The sequence below is a fragment of the Coturnix japonica genome, chromosome 1 (genome assembly GCF_054131305.1).
Source record: "Coturnix japonica strain WE chromosome 1, WE-NBRP24, whole genome shotgun sequence".
Taxonomy (NCBI): Eukaryota; Metazoa; Chordata; class Aves; order Galliformes; family Phasianidae; genus Coturnix; species Coturnix japonica.
In genome coordinates, this window is record NC_140663.1 from 65,198,316 (window position 1) to 65,215,309 (window position 16,994).

Below are 16,994 nucleotides of genomic sequence, written 5' to 3' on the forward strand. Positions count from 1 at the left end.
TCTTCACTCCATCCAGGCATTGAGCCACTGACAAACTCTCCAAACATGATCTTGCAACCAGTAGGAGCTGTGCCTCACCACTAGCCCGATTTCATCTGCTTCAGAGCTTTTAGGGTTGCCACCCCATTTCATATGGTTCTATTGGGAGTCCTTGCTCCTGTTCAGGGGTTGCCTACTTATTGCCACTATTTGCTTGGCCTAGTGGCTGAAATAGGTCTCTCAGATAGCCCCCATGGCTTCTGGGCTGTGTTTTCCTTGTTGCTGACTCTGCAGGTGGCTTTGATGAGCTGGCTTGTCCCACTGCTCACACAAAGCTTGTTATTGAGTGGGTCATTAACAATGCTGCCTCCAGCTGTGTTGGTTTGGATGCAGGGCAGTTGTCCATCTGGCATGGATGCAGTGAGCATGGAGGAGGAATGAATGCTGAAAGGGATGGGTAAGGGTTGGGCTTCAGGAATACAGCACCAGCTCATGTTAATTACTGGAGAGAAGGTGCCTGGCAATGAGCCTAATGAGCAACCTCAGGAGAAAATAAGAACCCTGTTGTTTCTTCCTCCAGGCTGTTATCTGGGCAGTAATCCTACCAAGCCTGGACTGGTACTTGCAAGATGGGTAATGAGAGCCCTTGCCCCAGGGATAGCTGCCATCTAATCTGGTGCACTGTCTGAAAGTTGTTCTGTTAATGTAATAATTGACTGTTTTATTTCTCTTGATGTGTTGTTTTTTAGCTATCTTCTACTATTTGATATCTGTTAGCATAATGCAGTCAGTGCTCTTTATTAAACTTTGACTTTGTCTATTTTTGTCTTTAGGTGCCTACTTCATTGCCTGTCCTTAGGTATGTTATTCAATAATGTTGTGTCTGAAGCTGAAGAAAGTGAAGTTTGTTAGTAAATGTTTGTATGATTTTTTTTTTTTTTAACTTTAATCAACTTAAGTATGATAGAAACAGAAACATCTGTAATGAAAAAGTGGTGCCATTTGTCAGATAATCACTGCTAACAGAATAGGCCAGAATCTGGCTTTCATTTATCTTTAGCCTATTTTTGTAAGGAGTCCTTTGGTGTCTTGATATATCATTGATTTTTATTACGTTCCTTATTCCAAATATCTCTGTTAATCACAGTGCTCTTTTCCTTATAAACACTACTGTGAGTTATATACGGATTTCTCTTGTGGTTTTTTGTTTGTTTGTTTGTTTTTCCCTCTTCTGTGTGTCTAGTATTAACTCATTCTATAGTTTGCAATTGAATATTTTTCCAGGCATTTTCTCTCTCAAGATGAGTCTTTTCTAGGATCAGATGTTTAAATATTTCTATGTTGACCATACTGTTTTCTTTTTTCTTTTCCTATTCTGGTCACAGTCTTCATTTTGAACCTCAAAATATGTTTTGTTTGGTTTTTTTGGGTTTTTTTTTTGTGCAGTGTTTCCCCTCTCCCATGACTGAAACTTATCTAGGCACACCTGGGTAAGAAAATGTACATTTGAGTCAGTCTGGGGGATGTTTTTGGTTCTTTTTTTATTTCTTTGTAGAGTGTAAGGACAGCAAGGAGGGCTTATCACTGAATACTGAGCACTTTGTGCTGATCTTCTTGATGGACACAGTATGGGAAGTTGATGCACTAGTTACATTCCAAATTGCAACTATAAAAGAAGTTGGGGATACTCTGGAAACAGAAGATAAGACAAGCCTTGTGAAGGAGGAAGCTAGTAGTTACTGTATGCTGCAGTCCTCTGCGTCAGCTTCTCAAGACTCAACAGCTCTTCCACTCAACCTTGCCTCAGTGTTTGGGCAGTTGTCAGATTTCCTTAACAACATAAATTCTGTGCCTCCTCTTCCTGTAGTTATGTTTGCGCAGGCACCCACAGATGATTCAGGGTCACTCAGACAGCACGAAGGTTATTACTCTGATGTGACTGCAAATGAGGCAAAGAAAAATAAAAAAAGCATAAGTGGAATGTGTGCTGCAAAGGCACCTAGTGCAGTCTCTGGAGAACTCTGCAGGCTGGCACCGTTAGAGGATGTACATGGCCCAACTGCTTGCAGGTCAGTTCTATGTACTTCAGACAGTATTGTAGGCCAGCAGTCCTACAAGGTATCTTCATTGCTGGAATCTGGAAGTAGTCGTGGTGAGAACAAACAGAAAAAAGATATATGTGAGGATCCAGAAATTCTACTGCCGGTCAAGAAGAAGACACGTACCTTCTATAGTGCAGGTAGGTAATGGGGAGCCCAGTGGTATGCAGTGATACTTGTAACAATAATGGCACTAATGTTTCTCATGTCATATTGAAGGCATAGCATGGAGGGGCTGAACTGCTCTGAATAATATTTGCAATGCATTCTGCAGTATTAGAAGTGTGAGAACTTCTTCAGCTAAAAGTTGCCAAGTCTTTGTGTTTGAAATATTTCTGTTTGTTTTACTGTGGAAGGAGACATTTACATACTTCTGTGGTTTGCTTTTTAAGAAAATACCACTCATGTTGTTGATGTATTGCTAACTACAGTACAGAAGCTGTTTTTATAATTGCTTTTTTTTTTTGTCATTTTTATTTATTTCCTCATCACTTGCTTTCCATCTCTCTCTGCATCATTTCTAGAACAACTAGAAGAGTTGGAGAAGGTGTTCCAAGAAGATCGTTACCCTGACAATGAGAAAAGAAGAGAAATCGCAACTGTGGTTGGGGTGACACCACAGCGTATCCTGGTAATGCCTATGTGGGTAACAGTGACTTATGGGATCTGTGCCAGAAAAATGTCAGGGGAGAAACTGAGATAGAAAGAAGTTAATCTTGCAGATGCTCTATGGAAGAAAGCTTCCTTGAGAGTTCTGGATTCATCTGGGAAAGCATGGACGCAGTCATTGCTGTTCTTTTGCCTGTGTTCCTGTGTGTAAATCACTGCCCATCTGAATGTTTCTTTCTATTGATCAGGTCTGGTTTCAGAATCGTAGGGCAAAGTGGCGAAAAACAAAGAAGTCGAGTGCCAAAGGCAGCAAAAAATACTCAACACCAGCAGCTCTGTCTGGGTCAAGCAGCTGTGGGTGAGGGACTTGCTCTATTTACTCTTTTTTCCACAATAGATACCTAATGAATTATATCTTCACCTATTACTTTTGACCTTTATATTTAATCCATGGAGAAATGATCATTGAAGCGAAGGTTTATTGAACTTCCATTTTTGGCAACCAAGCAGGTCCTCTTAGGAGAGCTTTTGGACACAGTGTAGCACTGTTTACTGAAGCCATGTGAAGGGCAGAGAGTTGAATAGATAGGATGAACAAAATCACTACTTCATTTTTCTCTTTATGTGCTGTTTAGGCCCTTTGCGTGCACAAGGGAAACCTTTTATCCCAGACCTCTTTCCACTATCACTTGATGTTTTCATGGCTTTTTCACTTAGTGATGGAAATGCTGCTTGCATGTAACAGTCTTAGAGTGACATGGGCTTCTCTGAAGAAATGAAAAGTAGTACCTTTCAGAGATGAGTGAGGAGTATTTACATTGGAAGGGAAAAAGGAATAAGTGAGAAGATATGTAGTCTGTCAAATGAAGGCAGGGATGGAAGAAATTAATTCTCTAGACGGAGGTGTTTATGGTAATCTGGAGTGTGATACTTGTTCTTAAGAAGTCTGGGAAAAAAAGTGAACTGTTAAGTGACAGATAGGAGACCACCTGATGGACTTCATGACACTGTCCCTGCTGCACGTCCTTTGCACACAAGTAGTCTGAGACTGCTTCCCCAAATATTGGTTAACTGTCTCTTGCACTCATTAGTCCTTCTTCCACTAAGTCAGTGTTTACTGATCTAATGTCTAGGATCTAGCCATTGTAGGATAGTTTAAAAAATTATGGGTTGTTGTTGTTATTTTTTGTTATTTGTTTATTTATTTATTTATTCTCTCTGATAATGTCTTGCACTGTCTTCTTGTTCAAGTTCATACCTTTTATGTACAACTCCAGGGCACCTCTTCTGCCAGTGCCTCCATCGCCTGATCAGTCTGCCATATTAAGTGTAGACACTAAAGCTGGGAACTGTTCCTGCAAGCTCAGTGAGTGTTCTGAATTGCTTGCTTCCTCCTCAGGTGAGACTCATATCAGCATGATATTTATTATTGTTATTTCTGGCGATGTAGGTAGGATCTCAGACACTTCAGGGAGGTCATGTTAGGGGCCAATCACATCAATCCAAAAAGTGATATTAGATTTAGAAGTTCCCTTTTGATCATGTTAATTATTATGTTGGGTGGCGCCTCTGTACTAGCACTAGAGCTAGATTTACTGTTTTTATTCATTCAGCCCAGCAAGGAATTCTGAACATGAGTTCATAAGGATATGTGATTGAGACATTCTGTTGTTGTAGCTGAATGATAACTGATGCAACTGGAGGTGCTTTTCTACATGACGACAAAAGTATTATTCTGGCTATTAGATTCTCTTGGGTGGATTTATACTTTTGCACCAGTATTGAGCAATTTATTTCTGGGGAATCTGCATGTTGGGATGCAGTTCTTGATTTGAAGGGGGGGGCGGGGGCGAAGTCAACATAAAGATTTATGGGTTTTTACTCATGAGATTCTTTGAACTTGCTTTATGTAAATCTAGCTTTTATGAAATATATACTTCCTTTACTGAAACTCTTATACCTGTAGTATTAAGAACACATGAACATGAATTCAGTTTGTTCTCTGTAAATCAAGCTAAGCAAAAACTGCTGAAGTCTGTTACTTAAGGCTGGTAAATAATTTCCAAAGAAAAATATTATTATTATTTACTTTGCAGGAAAAGAGGCATATTTTGCTAGTGAGCACAAATTGTGATGTTCAGTTATTTTTTTTATTATAATAATTATTATTTTTATCCTGTTTTCCTACAAGTCATGGGAAAATTGTTGTACAGGAAAAGTAGAGATCTAAGTTACTGCTTCTTCTGAGGGAAAAGACTTGCCATTTAGAGTTCTCATAGGAGAGAAATCTGCATATCCAAATCACAGGAAAGCCTTCAACCATGAAAAATGAGACTTCCTTTTATTCCCCCTCACCTAGCAGTGCATAGGCAGACCCATTCATCCTTATTCAGAAATGTTTGCTTATAAATAAGGCCATCTAGGGCTCTCCATTTTTCTTGGAAGACTTTAGAAAATGAAGAAGATAAAACATGGATAGGATAACATGCCAAGTAAAAGAAGCAAAATAAGTGTGAACAAATGAATAAAAAGGTCATAAATCCACAAGGCAAAGGCTAGGAAAAGTGGTCTCAGTGGAAACAGCTCATGGCAGATTTCACCAGAATAATTAGTGACCTATGCAGTGGTGTAGTTATGCTCAGAGGCTGACTTAATGGAGTGATTGTTCAGATATTCTTCTTGGTAGCAGTTTCTCGCCACTTTTAGCTGGATGAGAAAATTATTGATGTGCATGAGAATGCTACAACCTGTTAACTGATTTCTAGTGCTCAGTGCTTTGTTTTTTCCTTTGTTTTTAATTGTTCTCTAGACAATGTTTATGATTTACCTTTTTATTTATTTGTCTCACTGTTTGATATAGTTCTCCAAAGAAGTTGGTGATTAAAAATGCCAGCAAGATGCAATTGAGATTTTTTTTTTCTTCTTTCTGGCAGTGCAACTAATACCAAAATCAAAAGAATCGATTGTGCTTCAGAAATTTTTACTTGAGCTTACCTTGGTCTTAGAATTATATTATGATTTTGCTAGACAAGTCCTTGCTTTAAGCAAAGTACTGTGTATGTATCTATTTGACACGTTTGCAGTTTGTCTGAGAATTCTGACAATTACATTACTTTGATTTAGTGATTTAAAGCATTGGTGACCCCTTAGAGATGAAACCCAAATGTCTCTGAGTAGGACTGAACTTAAGTTAAGGAGAGTTTAGATGCATGTATAAAGTAAATGCCTTTTATATGAAAAACAAGAACATGTTTATGCAGGTAAGCACTGGCCATTCATGTACATAAACTTCCAGCTGTAGCAGTTCCTTGGGCAAAACTAGGCAGACAGTTGTGTGTATTTTTGGATAACTTTGTGTATTTTTGTGAGATTTCTGGTGATTTAGCAGTTGATGCCAACTTTTCAGAAACTGTTTGTGAGCTTATATTCAGAAAAGTATTTACCTCCATAGAAGTAAAAGCTACTTTCTATGCCTATGTTCATTGAAGATTTTTTGTTCCCCCTGGTCATTTTTCAAGCAGAGCTTGTAGCTCTAGGGAAATAACAATGTGATTTATTAGCCAGAAGCAGAAATTTGAATGAAGTGGAGGAGGAATTGCATGGAGTTTAACATAATCTGTCAAAGAAGAGTAAATAAATCCCATAAGTCCTGAGATTTCACTTTTCTATATTCTGGCCTTTAAACAGATTACTTTAAATCTGATGATGTATAGCTTACATAGCAAATAAGAGTCACAACTTCTAAAGAAGTTGTCGGTTCCTTTCTACTGAAAATCCAGATTAGGCTGACATACTTTTCCTAGCATTATGGTTCTAAGCTGAAATAGGTTTACTCATATTCAGTTAATTAACTGAAGAATGCTTGTGCTCCTAACTTTGATATAGATTTTCTCTTTCAAGATGCCACTTGCAAGAATGATGTGGGGTTTTTTTTTGTTTTTGTTTTAACAAAACTTATACAAATTTCAGAAAGAGACTGTGTATGTGACAAGTTTTATGATGGCCCTTAATGCTCCAGTATATGCTGTGCTTACAATTACACAGGCATGTTTTATTACAAGAAACTTTGCAGTGAGTTGAGAGGGGGAAAAAAAAAATAAAATCATATGGGAAGATACAGTGAGATAAATGCAATTGCATGCTCAGTGGGGAAACATAGAAATGAAACTGCAAATGACAGAAGCAGAATCTCATTAGCTCTCTGGATATGTATTCCAAAACTCTGAAAATGTTGCTCGTTCTAGCTGCAGCAGTATTATGTTTAGGTTTTATGCCAAAGGCATACACCTGGTGGAGTGCATCTGATGTTTCTCTCTATACCTGTGAGGGTAAAGTACAGATGTAAACTATTCACACTGCTATAGAATTCCCTGAGTGCTTTGCCATGGGTGGAGGTAGACTAATTGTACTTAATAATGTCTGAGGTATATTCTCATATCTGCTCATATCCTCATTCTGGTTCAGCCTAACTAGTCTTGGAAAATCATTTCTGCTGCCCTATATACCTGAAGATAGTTACATTTTTCTAAAAAGGAATAGTTTGGCTTAATAAAGGAGCATCAAGGTACAGAGTTCTTGAAGACCACATACAAAATTCTTGAACATCTGTGTATCCTTGTTCTGGATCACCAGCATGTATGCCTATGAACTTTTCCTATTATGTCCTCTTTCCACAGAGGTAGCTTTGTAAGAAACTGTTCCACTCTCCTTTTCCAGAAGTGACTGAAGAGACAGGCCATCAAACAAGACTAACTACTGAAATATGTTGTGCTTTCCCATCTCCTAGCTTCCATTTCACAAGGCCAACATCTATATTATTTTGTTTTGTTTGTTTTAGTGTTTGGCATGATTCATCGAAAGCATATCAGGAGTTAGTTTTGTTTTTAAAACAAAGCCAAGATGCTATGTCTCCGAAGGCATGCTTTTTGTTTCTTTCAAACTAGCTGAATTTTTCAAAAGGATAATCTGTGCAGCATGTTCTTCCCAGTGGACAATAGATATGGAAGAAGGCTGTGGGATCCTGTTTTCTTTTCCATGAAGTGCTTATTTTCAGTTGGCTAACTTCTTGAGAACTGAATAAATCTATGTGGAAACTCAAATTCTGAAGGTAATCTTGGCTAACTAATAAGCATAGCTATATGTTCAGAGAGCTCGCTGCTACTTGTTTTTCTTCCCAGAAGAAATGCTGCTACTTGTTCACTTTTATTTGCATCAGTTAACCTACACTCCTTCACTAGCATCTTGCCTTTCTGTTTTGTCACTTTTGTTAGACTGATATTGTGCTTACTCCTTTTAATTTTTAATATGACAATCTCTCTTTTTATTCACAGTCTCTCCAGTGACTGGAATGACAGCATCTTGCGAAGCAGTTCAGACAAAGGTGTTGCTGCAGTGTGACTTCAGTTCCAGCAGGGTGGAGTGCTTCCCCAGCCTTCCCAGTCCTCCACCGATTCGCAGGGCCAGCCTGCCTCTCTGTGTTTCATTCAGCCCCTACAGTCACATTGTTCCACTGATGCTGGATGCTCCCAACAGTGAATGTAGCTTGTCCAGTCAGGAAAACAGCTCCAAGGAGGCCTTCACTTACAGCATCCAGAATCAAGGGTAGGAGTAAATGAGATTCTTTTTTGAGGAAGACAAAGGAAGTGAATCTTGAGAGTGCAAAGTTGGGTATGGGACAAGAAAATAAATGAGTGTAACTGAGAATTCAAAAGAAAACAAACCCTTTAAATGGAGTATGGAAAAGTGTATAATGGCATAGTAGGACTATACACTTACTTTCAGAAAAGTGATATTGGTAACCGCATGTATATCAAGTGGAAGTGAAGTTCAGAAGCACAGAAGCACATCCTTCGGAGGGGATGCATTAAGTGTTGGTGTGTGCCACTTAGAGAGTAGGAAAGGGTAGTCCTCATCAATGTGCCATGTTATAGAATTTTGCTGATAATGCTTTTTTTTTTTTTTTTCCTATGTCTGGGATCTGGAAGAAAGTGTTGGAGACAGATAAGGATTTGAATGGCTGTCAAGAGTGAAAACAACAGTTGTATATTTTAGAAAGTGCTGTATGGTTTTGACCCTACTTTGAATTGCTTCTTTCCTTGCTCTCCACAGCTTGTGTTCACCAGTTTCTCCTGAGCAGCTGGACTTCATAGGCAGTCTAGAGACCCCATACTGCCAATATGGCAGCCAGCATGGAACTTACCAGCTGTCCCAACATCCACAGCAGCACCAGTGTTCCCAGTTCCACTGTCTGCCATTTCACTTGCCAAGCAGTATCTCCAGCATTCACCTCACTTCAACAACGCCAACTGAGTCCAGTGCATCTTTCCTTACCTTACCTGGAAGCAGTGGAATGGTAACCGATGGGCCAGCAAGAGCTGCACAAGGCTATGTACAAAACCATATGGGGGAACAGCCTGTGTTACAGTGGCTGAATGGAAGCTCAGCTAAATTTCTGCAATCTTGACATCTCACTCCTCAGGAGTAAGTGTCACCTGAAAGCCTCAGGGTGATCAGTGGTTTTACTGATGACTGAGAGAAAGAAGGAATCTGTGAATACATGCATAATATATGTAATTACTTTTTTTTTTTTTCCTCCCCCTCCTTTTCCTATAATCTTTTGCTCTCTTAAATGAGTTGTGACCCATTAATTTGAATCCAAAGTTACTTCTTAGGCTATATGTTAGAGAAAATATTACTGTGTATGTATGTTAGGTATAGCAGTGGTTTCATCTGGATTGGAGAGCAATTTACCTTTTTCAGAAGAATACTGAACAAACTAACATGCCTATGGTGTATGTATAGTGGTAAATAATGAAAAATGAAAAGGTTTCACAGGAGACTGAGTAGTTGGAGGGAACAAGAAAAAGAGGGAAGACGGTGGAAGAAAGTAGAAGATAGTCAGAGGCCAAGAGAATTTTTTTTTTTTAATTCTCTGATAGGAATTTGTGTTATCACTTAGAATAAAGCAATTCAGCATAATTTTCTAAGTAAGTAGGTAGAAATGGCAATGTTGGTATCCTTTTGTATCTTTGATCTGTATTCAAAATTTGTTCAAGTCCTGGTATGATCAAAAGTTAATGCTACTGCCATTTATTCAGTTTGTCTGTCAGATTTGTTAAATAAAAATCACAGTCTAAAAAAAAAAAAGCCTCTCACCAAATAAAAGAACAAAATCTTTTCAGAATACAGATGCTTCTCTTATACTATTTTTGTGAACTTTGTCCACACTCCACCACCCTGCCTTGCTGGCCAATCTTTCCTAAAAAGCACATAGGCCTCCATGACAATGTTCCAGTCATGCAAGCTGTCCCATCACGTCTCCGTGATCACATCAGATCAGTTGCAGATCTCGTACTCTTCCTGTTTATTTCCCATGCTGTGTGCATTAGTGAGCAGACACTTTAGGGAAGCAGCATACTCCTGCCCCTCTTCATCCCTTTGAACTCCACCCTCTTCACCCATCAAGCTCTGTTTTGAGCCTCGAACTACCCACTCAACCCCAGTCGCCCTCATTTTGTCCCCTTCCCCCTTCGTACCTTGTTTAAAGACCTTTCAATTAAGTCCTGCCAGTTCCTGGGCTAGGATCCTCTTACCCCTTGGAGACAGGCTACTTCCATCTGCAGTCATCATGCCAGGTGCCAAGTAAATTGTCCCATGGTCAAAAAAAAGCCCATTCCTGTGTTTGCACCAACTTCTAAGCCATTTATTTATGAGGTGTTTTTTTTGGATCCTCTCAGTATCCTTCCCTGCCACTGAAGGTATAGAAAAAACAAAACCTGCACACCTGTTATGACAACAGAGGTGAGCATTGAAAAATTACATAATGCTGCTGTAGATGTGCAGCTTCTTTTGTGCTCATCTATTAGAATAGTGGGTGATCTTGTAGTTAATTAGTATTTTAGCTCACAGCCTCTGTCTCAGCCAGGGGATATGTAGGTAGTAATTTGGAGAGCTTTTCAGCCAGTGTAGGACTGAGATCATATTTACTTTGTGTAATCTTAATTACTTACTATGTTGTTAATAATTCCTATGCGGCATTTTGATGATGCTCACAGCATTGTTGGTGAGTGTTACAAAGACACGAACCCTGTGAATAGGAGCCACTACTACCATTCTTTCCTGCATCTTTCCTTTACAGCTTAGGAATGCAGGCACAAAAATGATGAAGTTCAGAAATAGGCACTGGCATTAAACTAAGACAATAAAGCCATAATTGCATTCATACATGCAATCTTTTGTTGTTTGTGGCTCTTATGGACTTCAGTCGTCATTGGTACCCAGCAAGATAAGTAAAGAAGTAAAGATACTTCTCATACACACAGAAAATGAGGGATCAGCTATGTGTCTTGTCCCACACTGCTCTTAGTCAGAAACAGGCATTCTGTCTAGTTCTGATAACATAATTTGCCTTCACCACAAGACCATTCTTTATCTTCCACACTTCCTCCATATTAGCACTTCCAATCTGCTGCCAAGGGGAAAAAGAGATCTTGCATCAAAAAGTATGAGTACACAAATTAGAGTTTTCCTTCATGTCTTTTTATTTATTTATTTATTTATTCTTTTTCATGGTAGCAGCACTTAAGATTACAACCTTAATGTCATTCATTCTCGATTCTTGAGTGTTATTTTTGTAGTTGTTAAATAAGTGGTAAAATATATGTTCCATGAGGTGGGGTTACTAGCACACGTAATTATCATCAGAAAGTTGGATTCTTCAGTTTCATCATTTGAGGTAATGAGCTTGCTGATAGCCATTTTCATAGTATTTCAATGCTGTGAGCATCATCAAAAGCAAAAGAGGCTTTGGTGTCTTTTATTCTGATCTTCTGCATACCATTTTTTCCTCAAGTATTATATGTTCCTGTCATTCCCCATACCTGTTTCTGCCTTGACACTTTACTAGGTTTTATTCTAGACTTGTGCTCTGCATTTATGTTCCCTGCTTTGTTTAAAGCTCTGACCTTTTCTTCCATCCCTGTTTTTTCTCCCTTCCCTTGCTTTGATGTCAGAAAGGGCTGTGAGGTGCAAGAACTGCCATGGTGGATTTGAGTACTGGTACAAGGAAAATTCACTGGCTACTCTGAGGTTCTCCATTTTTCTGCTGACACAAAACAGCTATAATAAAAGCCGTCCCAGAGCAATGATCATAACACTTGTGCTCACTTTACCATCCTGGTATAGATCTGTATTGTTCTAAATATTTCCTTGTAAAAGAGATCACTGTATGAAATCTGTGAATGTTCTTGGACTGGAATCTCCCTTCCCCTACCTCCAGGAAGCTAGTGAGCTGCAAAGTCATGCATTTCTGAAAGTCAGATTGTTCTGTGGATTGCAAAACAGGATCAGCAACAAAGTCATGGGCATGAGAAGACCTGCTCTCAGTGTTGCAGCCTGACATATCACTCCTCCATCTGAAACACTGCCTGTTCTGCAGTTTCTGTAGGAAGTTGGCAACACGGCCCACAGCAGCAGGATGCAATCTGACCATGCATTAAATGGTTGCTAGACTTAAATATATACATATATATATTATTATTTTTAAGCATTGGCAAAACAACAAATTGTGTTTCTCTAAGTTCACTGTTGAAAACATCTGAGCTCTACTTGCTGAAATTTAGGTTCATATAACAAAATTCAACTTGAGGCAGGCAGAAAGCTCCTGCACAGACATTTGAACTCTGGCAGTGATAAGGAGCTGAAAACAAGGTTTGTTCACAAAAAACATGGAGGAATCATGTGAAAAGTTACTATTAGATACAAGACAAACTTTACAAATAAATAAGACGTTCCTTGAAAAGCAAAACATTTACAGAAGAAAAATTTTTCAAACATTTAACAGAATTTTCCCCTATAAGTAAGCAAGGTCACTGCAGAAGCCAAGACAGAGGGCAGGTTTACTCACAGTGTAACAGAATGCTCAAAGTGAACAGATCCCTGTTATGAAAAGGACAATAGTAACTCCCTTTTGCACAGCTGGGAAAGCTCAGGAAGCGGCTTGTGAGAAGAAGCACAATCATTTTCTTTAGAGGAGACTGAAGGGAGGCATCTTTGCAGTGTACAGCTTTCTGTAAAGGGGAACAGAGGGGCAGGTGCAGATTTATTCTCTCTTTTGACAGTGACAGGATCTGAGGGAATGGCACAGAGCTGTGTCATGGGAGGGTTGGACTGGGTGTAAGGAAAAGGTTTTTTCACCAGAAGGTGGTTAGGCACTGGAACAGCCTCCCCAGGGCAGTGGTCACAGGCCCAGGCTACTGGAGCTCAAGAAGTGGTGGAATGATGCTCTCAGACACTGGGTTTGAATTTTGAATGGTCCTATGTAGAACCAGGAGTTGGACTCAATGGCCTTTGTGCATCCGTTCCAATTTGGGACATTCTACGATTCTATGTTAGTGTTTGAGGGTCCACAAATCACAGTGGTCCTATATAGTACAATGCAACAGCCCTGTAAGAGGTTCCTCAGGGCTGTAGTTCCCTGACACTTATAAGAGGCAGAGCAGCTGCCCCTAGGAGATGCTGCTTAAAAAACAGCTTGGCATTTAAGCTGGATACACTGTCATCTGAAGCAGGAGTTTGACTGGACACAGAAGGTCAGCTGTTTTTTTCATCCTCTGTGATGAAACACAAAGCAGTTCGCCCATGTGATGGGAGAACTTTTGTCATTTTACTATACCAATAAAGCCAGTCCTAAGGAAAGACACACAGCAGTGACTAATGAGGGCTTTGCTTCCCTTTCTCCTCTCCATGCTAATTCCATAAATCCAACAAAAGCAGCCCTGGGGCAGAGGAACATGAGGAGAAACTAACCTGTCTCATGTGCAACATGGCTGCACAGCCTTGAAGAACCAGCCTCTATCAAAAAACAATGATTTTTCTGTCTTACTCAGAGTAAAGTCACAGAGATTTGCAAAGAATTAATGAATGCCCTAAAAGCAGAAAACAGTAAATTCTATTGAATATCCACAACCATTTTTTCTGACTGAACAGCCTCCAAGGAGCATGAATCATGACTTGCTGAAAAGGAACCATGTCTCTTCTATTGTGTGTCCAAGGATGGGATGTAACCTATAACTTGGAGGAGAACCTGTAACTGCTGTAAGGGGAGCCATACTAGAATGTACACCAAAGCACTCAGGCACAGCATCAGAGGAGAGTGAAGGATAACAATTACAAAGGATTCTTCTAATTACCATCCGCAAATGTTTGCAGCACTGAGGTGAGACTGTGGCTTTGGAAAAGGTTTCTGAGCACTGCCCCAGTTCTCCAAGCACAGCAGTGCATGCATAAGCTGATGGTGCATTTAGCATAATGTTTCACTCCTGCAAAGCCAAAAAACCTCTCTCTCCTCTACCCCTGTTCTTTTCTCATACCAAGTCTCAGAGCACAAACCTAAAATTCTTGTCCTGAGTAGGGTATGCCATGCTAAGTTTGATGCTTCACGTTGACATCGCAAGAGCCATTTCTTTAGTGGGACAAAGCAGAAATGCAAGCACTCAGCACATGGTAAGTTAGCAATTAAATGTCAGCATGGAGAACAAGGCAAAAATAGTTACTTTTCAGCCTAAATAGCTATTGAATGTCAAGCAGGCAGCTAGAGAAGAGAAGCATTCAAACAGCCATGAAAGGCTGCCTTGTAGATTCATTCTGTAGGAGCCGCATGTGTGAAAGCCTGTATCCAGTAATGGAAAATCTCAGTAATTATTATTGCCAGTGAAGTCTGGCAGTTGTCTAAATGTTCTAGGTTCATTTAAAAGTGACTTTTGGTAGGAATCAAGGTCCTCAATACTGACGGTTTGAATTAGGTCAGTTCAAATTAGGTCACTTCCTCAGAGCTGCCAACAGGCAGAAACTGAAGAGGTTACTATTTCATAATCATCCTAATTATATAGTGGATGCAGGCAAAAGCCACCCTCCTTAACATAGAAACATGGAATAGTCCAGGCTGGGTTTTACTTAGCTAGTGTTTGTGCATGCTCCACTCTGTTGGACCAGCAGCTTTCCCCTGAGGGACAGAACTCCCCTCATCGGGCCCTCTTGGAGTCCCAATTTGACACACATTTAGTACTATGATTTCAGTCCCTATCACTGTTTTCTATCTGCCTCCCCTCCCAGTTGCTCCTAGCCCAGATCCTGTGACATTCACTTGAACCATAGATCCAGCAGGAAAGCTGGAATAGGGCAGATGTACAACCAGTTCATAAGAACTGTCTGCAAATGCTCTACAGTACTTGGGCTGATGGGTGAAAGGGATACAGAATCATCCTGATCCAAACAGCCTGTCAACATAAGTTCATGGTGTTGCTGCTGAAGCATTTCCCTTTTCAGGTTACACTGTAGCTAACAACAGTAATCCACTATCAAACATTCTCTACCTCCTTTAGAAATAAACCTATTAATTGCTGAAATATAGTCAGAATAGTGTGACAATTCTTTCCACACTGAGTCCATTAGGCTCACACCTTTCTTTTGCTGGCAGCTTCTTTCCACACCCTTCACTGTTGCCACAGTTCAGGGATCTTCTGCTATTTTTCCTTGCACTTTTTTGACAAATTATGTCACAAATCTGACATTTCTCATGTCAAAAAAGAACTTCCTTACAAAAGAAAAGTGGGAAGTGATGAAAAATTTAAAGTACACAGATGACAAAGACCAGAAACTCAATTGCTAATATGCTAGGACTCCCTTAAAATGACAGTATGTTGTACCACAGTTGTCCTTCCTAGCTCCACTGTAGAAAAGATTCTCTTCTGTAGTGATAAGTGTTGCTCCTGTTCAAGACCCAAGTTCTCTCCACGTTAGTGCACTTCATGGCAACGATGTCAACCATGCAGCTAGCTTGAGACCCCCCTTAAATTCTGAGGCAGTCTGGGTCTGAGTTTTTATAAGCGGTCTATAACATTTTTTTCCCAGCATAAATACCTCACAGAGAGCCTCAATCCAGTCCAAGAACTTTGTAAGGTTTGGCCAAGTGGCAAGGACATGTTTTCTTGAGTTCACAGCAGCAGATATGTTGGTTGTTTCTTGGAGCAAATCTCCATATCTTATGTACTCCTTTTCCCCGCTGTCCTTGGCTAGCTTACAGCAAACAAATAGCCATATCCTCTCTAGTGGCTTGGCTTCATCTTCCTTTGATTTTCCGCATAGCAGTGGATAGCAGACACAACTTGCAGCAGCCTCAGAGAAATGCAGTGCAAAACTTATCAGTGTTTTCTCATGAACACAGCAAAAGCTATGCTCTGCCACATGCATTTCAACAGCTCATGCTGTCTTTGCTCATCATTCATCTGACAGTTCAACAGTCAGTGTTATGTTAGTGCCTTAGACAGGACTTACCCCCATTATCAATTATTACCTCTTCTGTTATGCCATTCCAAATAAGAATCCTTCAGATACACCTGATCTGATTTGAAGATGGGAAACTCACCCTCTGCTCAGAGCCTTTTTTTTTTATTATTAAAAAAATTAATAAAAAAAAAAATTAAAAAAAAAAAAAAGTGGTATTGCTATTATTTAGAAGCAAATTCTTCAGGAAATCTGTCCCAGTTGCTGCCTAAAAAGCCAGCTGCCTCAGAAGCAGTTGTTTGAGATGTATTCATTTGATATCAGCTTTAACATCTTAGGAGGACTGTAAACAGATTTTATACATATGATTCATGTCCTTGCTAAAAGGAAAGTAATAATCAAGTAACCATCAGTAACTAGTCACTCTCTGAAAGACTTACGGAAAACTCCAACCAACATATGTAGAATGTTCAAGAAGGGCTCAAGTTTGGGTTATAGTACTTTCAAAAAGAATCTGATGGCAGACAATCATGAAACGTTACCATAAACACTGTGTAGTTAAGAAGGCAGTGTTGTATGATAAAGACTAATGTGTACAGAAAATGCTCATTTAGCTTCTTTAGAAAACAGATGCAAACTTTTCCTTCCAGCTATTCAGTTGACTTCTAGTTTGAGAGCTACCACCTCAGCTGATGCTATTCACCTGCACTCCTGCTAGCAACATTATCTGATGAGCTTACAACTGAGTCATCCAAGTCGAAACTAAATGCATGCTTCCCACTTCCTTTAGATTGATCATTTTTAAGAAGACACACTTAAATAGAACAATAGATTACAGAGGAAAGCTTAGTATTTGCATAAGGCTTTGAATTTATTAACAAAATCAAGACATCCAGATATTAATCTATAGCTACAATTGGAGCCCCAACCCTTCACAATTCTGACATTTTTCATGTCAAAAGAGAACCTCCTTACAAGAGAAAAGAGTATAGTGCTGAAAAATTTAAAGTACATGGATGACAAAGA

General features: G+C 39.6%; 1 protein-coding gene across 1 annotated transcript; it reads left to right on the forward strand.

The window, feature by feature from the left end:
* Positions 1-793: 793 nt before the first annotated feature.
* Positions 794-9,874, forward strand: NOBOX (NOBOX oogenesis homeobox). The gene is made up of 7 exons (XM_015871510.3): positions 794-838; positions 1,535-2,218; positions 2,603-2,709; positions 2,936-3,045; positions 3,965-4,086; positions 8,018-8,288; positions 8,796-9,874. The coding sequence occupies exons 2-7, from the start codon at positions 1,597-1,599 to the stop codon at positions 9,148-9,150; spliced, it is 1,587 nt and encodes a 528-aa protein (XP_015726996.2). The 5' UTR covers positions 794-838; positions 1,535-1,596; the 3' UTR covers positions 9,151-9,874.
* The last annotated feature ends 7,120 nt before the right edge of the window (positions 9,875-16,994 follow it).

Coding starts and splice junctions, on each gene's coding strand:
- NOBOX (XM_015871510.3), top strand. CDS start 1,597: ATGGACACAGTATGGGAAGTTGATGCACTAGTTACATTCCAAATTGCA. Junction 2,219..2,602: donor ACGTACCTTCTATAGTGCAG/GTAGGTAATGGG, acceptor CATCATTTCTAG/AACAACTAGAAGAGTTGGAG. Junction 4,087..8,017: donor ATTGCTTGCTTCCTCCTCAG/GTGAGACTCATA, acceptor TTTTATTCACAG/TCTCTCCAGTGACTGGAATG.